Source organism: Varanus komodoensis, unplaced genomic scaffold, assembly GCF_004798865.1.
Source record: "Varanus komodoensis strain SLA01 unplaced genomic scaffold, ASM479886v1 scaffold27, whole genome shotgun sequence".
In the NCBI taxonomy this organism is placed as follows: domain Eukaryota; kingdom Metazoa; phylum Chordata; class Lepidosauria; order Squamata; family Varanidae; genus Varanus; species Varanus komodoensis.
Genome location: NW_025335701.1, coordinates 14,060,389 through 14,067,150, shown reverse-complemented (window position 1 = coordinate 14,067,150; position 6,762 = coordinate 14,060,389). Strand labels below are relative to the sequence as shown.

Genomic DNA, 6,762 nt, shown 5'->3' with positions numbered 1-6,762 from the left:
GGGAAGGTGCATGAAAACGGTGTCTGAGCAGGGCTGTGCTCCACCTTCTATTTGCTTTTCCTGCTGCAGAGATACCAAAGGGGTTCCTTCTTTCGATTGCAGTCCTAGGCAAATACCGCAATGGTCCCACTACCTCATCATCCCCATCCCCACAAGTATTGACACACTGCTTTTCCAAATAAAACCCAAACTAGCTCATGCGAGCAGCAAACCCATCAATATTTGTACAACAAACACAGTCACTGATATATCAAACATACTTCTATGATATAATATTGAAACCCACTAAACATTGCAATACAACTTCTTTTAACATATGAAAAGGGTTCCTTTTATCAATAGCATCACCAAATAAATAATAAATAAATAAATAAATCTCCATTCAGCTCACAAACCATTCACAAGCAAATCCAAATCAGTAAAGGTGCTTCTAGATGAGGTTTTATAACCCCAGTATATAGATGGATTTATTCATTCATTCCTTTGGAAGTGGGGAATCCCTCCAGGCCTTTCTACTTGCAACTCTCCTGTGTTTTTCTACCAGTTGTCATGGGGTTTTCCCCCGCTCCCCTTACCAAAAATTTATTAAGGAGAAAAAGATGGAAATGCTGCACAACACCTTCCAATTCATAGTGCTAGAAGCTTTCCATTTGGAATGATTATAATAATTATCATTCCCCTTTCTGCCCATAATAGTACTCTAAAATATATCAGTAGCAAGGCATTAGAATTTAAGTTCATTAAATTCAAATTCTAGTAAAGCAACCAGTCCTCAATGGTCTGACTGGCTTCCATGGGATCAGGAAGCTGGACCAGCCAGACCTGTGGTCAGATCCACAAGAGCTCTTCCATGTTCTTAGGAGCCTCACATGCGTGTGTGTAATTGCTGGCATGTTCTTGTTTGGTGGTGCTTTTCCAGTTCATTCAGCAGTTCCTCAGGATCCATGCAACCAAATATGCTAGGAAGGTACAGGATCCATTGAGGCCAACCATGTATACCTGGGGTAATAGGTCTTTCAATGTGTCTAGAGTGGCCACTGATAAATTGCTGGAAAAGAAAAGAAAATGTACCAAAAATAAAAAGGAACAATAACAATGTATATAACAGCAGCATAGGCTCATTTATAAGGATGCACATTTACAAATATTTATTATAATTTAAATGAAGTCCATCTAATAGAGGTGAGCTGGTCAGGGATCCTGCCTGTCAGGTTGCTGCTCTAGAGTGAATGGTGGAAAGGCAACCATTCTGATGCTTTTTTCTCTGTCAACCAGAATTAAACAGGACAGCCCTTCAAATAGAGGGTGCTTTCAAACAGAGGACTGTCCTCTACAAAACAAGACACCTAGCCACCGATGTCCTGTCAATTTTTCAGGCATGTTTCATCCATTTTGGCTAAACATAATTGCCACAGATGTGTGCATTCTTCAGAAACAAGGCAATGGGAGTGGACAGAAGGAGAAATGTGACCTCAAGGGAGAGCCATTCCGTGGTGTCAATGGGGATCCATATTTTCACAGCCGTTCCTTGGCTGTGAAACAGTCACACGGTCCAGCAGCTGGAGGTGGAGGGTGGCAGGGGGTGGGGGTGGGATTGGAGTGGGGAGCCGCAAATCCTGTGGAAGAACATTTAGTTGTCAATCATCCTCTTTGGCTTTGGGCTCATGGGTGGAGACTCTGCTCCTTTCCACCACTCTTATTGGTGAGCTTGGAGTAGGCCGAGACATTCTCTCAAGTTTTTATCTTGAGATGCAAGGTAATCTTTGGAAGAATTGCTGCCCTGTGAATTTCTAGCAGAGCAAGTGAGAAGAAAAAGTAAGGGAAAGCTAATCTCTAAACTAAGTTAGGAAGCATTACAGGAAAGAATGCAAAGCATATAAAGGACAAAGGGGGAGGAAACACTTTTCAGTCGCTGTGAATTTTCTTCACTGGTTGGATTTGTGCTAACTGGATACATACTCTGAACTGGGACATACCTGAAAGTGGGCGACTGAAAGAAGGGAAACTGAAGATGCGATTCTTGGGCTCCTGCCTGTGTGATTGATTGGCACACGCACACAACACCATGATGCAAGGAGTCAAGACAGCTGGCACCACGGAGGCAGCCTGGTGATTTTGCTGCTCATGACTAAACAGAAGAGCATTATGTTCCTCAGGTGCTTACCGTGTGGCGGCCAAGAGGATGTGCTAGTCAGCCCAACATAAAAAGTGCAGCTACTCTGACGCACTGATAAGGTTTTCTTAAAGAAGCAAAGCAACAAGGACTCTTCAGTGCAAGGACGACACCACTGGCCCATCTGGAGCCCATCTGGGAAAACTCTCTGGGACTTCAAGGAGGTAAAAGCCGGTGCAGCAGGATGACCATGGTCAGGGAGCTTCTCCAGGCTAGAAACTTGCTGCTGGTGCTCCTAATTCCACTCCTGTTGCTTCCTCTGCCACTCTTGTACCCCACTAGCGTAAGTACCTTGTGTTTTCATCACTTGGGCCCTAATTGTACATTGATGTGACTGACCAGCTAGATTACTAGAGTTCTAGGCAAGTCATCAGCAGCGGGGGGAAAGCAAGGACAGCTTTGACTTCTGCTACTGGCCCCACTCCTCAGATTTTGGCTAACCTGTCCAAAACAAAATGGAAAACAACAAGGTCATGGAAGGTTTAGCTCAAAGAGGCCCTTTGGGTGGCCCAGGAGTGCAAAGGAAGGACACCGAATGAAAGAATGAAAAGTTCACAAGGGTAGCTTTCCCCACAGAGATTGGACAGAAGAGGCTTCTCGTGATATGGAGATAAATGGCATGAAAAGAATTCCATACTCAGTTCTGGGGCTGATTTTCCTTGTTCTCCTTTCCTTCTTCAATAAAAGAAACCTGGATAAGGAGGAACTTGAGTTTTCACATCTCTGCTGTCCCTTGCCACTCAAAAAAAAAAAAAAAAACAAACAAACCCCCACCATTCTGGGAGAAGGGAACTGTGATATCCATGTCACCCCACGTTATTCCTTAACATGGCATCCAGCCCAGAGGTTTGTTTCACACAAGCCATTCGCAAGCACAATGCCCCGTTCCAGTGACAGTCTTTTGCAGACGTGTACAAAGAAAGGAGTAGGGGCTTGCACCATGAAAGGGGTTCACCAGAACTCGGGCAGCACTGTCTCCTGGGAGTATGTCCTGCAAGATCCCCTGGCCATTCAGCCTCCAATAATATTCTTTCCTTGCAGAAGTTGCAGAAAAATACAACTGGCATGGGCAGGGGCGGGGGGGAGGGCATCTGATCTGAGAAACTGCCTTGAGGAAGCAAAGCTATGGGCTGTATCTGACCCTAGACCTGTTCTCACTGAACCCTCTCCAAGCTGCAGTGGCGTGCAATTGGGAGCTGGCCAAATCTTATTTTATGGAACTGTGCAGCCTTCACTTCCTTAAAGACACTGTTTCCATACCTCCACTTGGATTTAAAAACCAGGGGCAACCAATATGCACACATGAGGATTTCTTTTGGACTGTATCTTTAAACTGGCTCATATTTTCCAGATCATTTTGTGGGTCACATAAGGCCATCCATTGGACTTTTGCACTTCTCCAGAATTTGTGATTCAGTTCTTGGCTCACAAAATGCACCAAATGCATATTTTAAGCTAAAATGAGTACAAAAAGATTTGTATACTAGTTCAGGTTACAATGTAGACAAAAATAATGTACATTTGTGCATGTGTGTTATTTTTTTTAAAGCAAGCAGATTGATGCAGGAAAGGTTGGAATGTCTTTATGATCACATGCTGAACTGACAGGGACCTTCGATAGACTGATTTGTCCCTCCCTAAAAACCAGGGATCAAATTTACCCTTGTTGCTCTGTTTGGTTACAGACACAGGAACTGGGCCAATAAATAAAAGGTGGCAATCTTTTGAAAAAATGTGATTATGCTGTGGGTACTATATTTATAGAATGAAAAGCAGCAACTTGCTGCTGGAACCCATGAGAGAATTGGGGAAAATCTCTAAGGGTAACCAAAGCCCCCCTCCCCACCGAGGCCGAGTCTTCTGCCTCACCGGAATGAGGCCCACGGGGGCAGGTTTGGGCTCAGCAGACGCCAGCATTATGTTGTCTTTCAGCCATCAAGTCTGCTTTCCTAAAGCCCCAGAGCAGGCCCATTCTGGAGCACTCCATGAGCCTGATTTGGGAATTCGCTGGGAGTGCAAAATTCAGCTCATGTCCCAGAGGCTATACACAAGCAATATCGGGAAGATGTTTTCCTGCTTTTGTTCACTGCTTGTCGACTTGCCAGGCAGACTGTTGGGCTGCTGTTAGAAATTACATCTTTTGCTCCTTTACCACATGGCCTGATCTGGCAACCCCGTGGGCTGTGAAGAGCTGGGGATGAGAATCTAGCCCTGTGCAGGCATGCAGGACCCGCTTAACATCAACGCATGAAGAGAGGAGTGCTTAACACTCAGCCGCTGTTCCCATGGCCAGAGCAACTCTTTGAGGAGGAGAGCCTTGCGCACTTGTAGAGGCTCTCCATGCAAAAGCAGGACCCGGAGAATCAGTATCCTGGATCTCAGAGAGATGCTCTGTGGATAGGAGAGACTTTCCTGTTCAGCCCATTGCCCTGCGCAAGTGCAGAGTGACCGAAATGTGAGAGCACTGGCAGAGCTGAGCAATTCCTCTCCTGTGTTGATTCTGCACAGATCCTGAATGCCTAAATACAGTAGGTTTCTGTGGGCAGATGGTGCTGTACCTTGTTAAAGCATAGCAGGTGTCAGCTTGGTTCATTTGCAAATGGGGAGAGAAACACGGAATTCCATGCATGATCTTTATAGATAGTATATTCTATTTATAACCCACCTCCTTTCTGTAAGGACACAAGTCTACTGACGCATAACAGCTGCTTAATTTTGAAGAGTTTTCCTCCAATCTGTATTTGCATCCATCTAAACTTTGGGGCCCTTTCAGACCATATTCACAAGGTACCAAATAAAAAAATATGAATTGGAAGAGTTAAAAGTTCATTGTTCTGACCTAGACTCTCTAAAAGCCATGCTTTGCTGGACTTGGCATCTTTCATTCAGTCTTGTCCACCAAACTCTAATAAGAAAGAAATATCTTGAGTTCGGCTTCTTTGAGTCCTTGAATGGCTTGTTGCCATCCAATTTTCTGGCAGGATTCCTCTAGCAGGCAGATTAATAGAGGAAATTGTCAATGATTGCATCTCCATGCTGATCAAAGTTTAGAATAAAGCAACAATGCTGCTAAACATTTTTCGGTTTTCACTCTTGTTCAAGTGTTAAGGCCAACCTCTTAGTTGCAGTTGCACATAATCTGGTGAATGTTACTCCGTGATGAGGAACATGCACTCTGTTCAAGCTCAGATGCACATTATCATTTCTTCCAGAGCAGAATTGGGGTGAGCTCTACTGCTTGAATTTTAGATTTACATATCCAATGGCAAGTGCAGGACTATATGGGTGGAAATGCACACAATTCTCTTTGATCCCTTTCTGTCCTTATGATCATTTGTGAAAGAGCAACTACAAGTTGCATTAGTGCTTGAATTTAAGAAGAGGAGGGGTGGAATATGTATATAATCTTTAGAGATTAGTTTTCTTTCAAGAATGAATATGCTCTCTTACAAATGTTCTCAGGGAAGGCAGCTTCATTTACATTTCATTGTTTGTTTTAATGAAGTTAAGATGCACCTTTTTGATTGATTTGTTTCGAACTTGTTTAATTAATGGTGTCCCCTTGTTTATCAAGCTGGAGTGAACAAATGAGCAAATAGGCAAATTAGACAAAGTAGAAGTCAGCTCAAACTAATTTTAACCTCATTAAGGAAGTAAACTAAGAGCAAAGCAAAGGAAGATAAATGAGTCTCTTTCTTTCCTTTGCATCTATTCAGCTGACAAGAGTTAGGCAATTACAAGTTACCGAGCCAGTAGATAATGAAGCAGAATTAAGGCATAATGAATACCCCTCCCCCCAAATTAAAATTAACAAGCAACAAGTAGTTGATTAATATAGAATATAGAATGTGATTAGGGATGGATGGATCTATTTAATTCAGTTACTTTATTTAGGGTGCAACCCTACAACCTCCCAATATTTTCTTTGGGGCCACAGGATAGGTCCAAGTGCCAACTCTAACCATAGAAATACCTTCTGAGGTTTGAAATGGAACTCTGACCTTGAAGCACATGTGTGTGCGCGCACACACACACAGAGAGAGAGAGAGAGAGAGCGCGCGCACCTATGTGGTCCTTCATGTACTGGTTGGTCTGCCAAAGATAGAAGACCAGCTTCAGAACTGGAGAGGAACATTTTGGGAGGCAGGGAATGGTGGAGAAATTCACAGTAATTTATTTGTTCATTCATTTCATTTTTATACTGTCCAATAGCCAAGGCTCTCTGGGTGGTTTAAAAGAGTTAAGAAAGATTTAAAACACATGCACATACAAGAAAAAATAATTTAAAACAGGAAAACCGCAATTACAATTGAATCAGTGCAGAAGCATCAGTGTTTTGATTTTGTTCGTTCAGTCACAAAGTAAAATAAAACATTAAAAAGTGAAGTTTAAAAATTAAGTTGTTAAAATGCTGAGAGAAAAAAATGATCTTCACCTGGCACTGAAAAGAATTCAAAGTAGGCACCAGGCACACCCCTTTGGAAAGGCAATTCCACAACTGGGTGCCACCATCAAAAAGGCTCTCATCCTGTTAGTTACACTCCTCAATTCCTTTGGAAGGGGCTCCTGAAGTGCCCCAAATGACAAGA

General features: G+C 43.1%; 1 protein-coding gene across 1 annotated transcript in view; it reads left to right on the top strand.

Annotated features, from left to right (window-relative positions):
- Positions 1-991: 991 nt before the first annotated feature.
- The window catches only part of SLC13A4 (solute carrier family 13 member 4), a 43,748-nt gene continuing 37,977 nt past the window's right edge, over positions 992-6,762 (top strand). Inside the window, 2 exon segments of the mRNA XM_044433940.1 lie at positions 992-1,004; positions 2,137-2,456. Coding sequence (XP_044289875.1) covers positions 992-1,004; positions 2,137-2,456 — 333 coding nt within the window.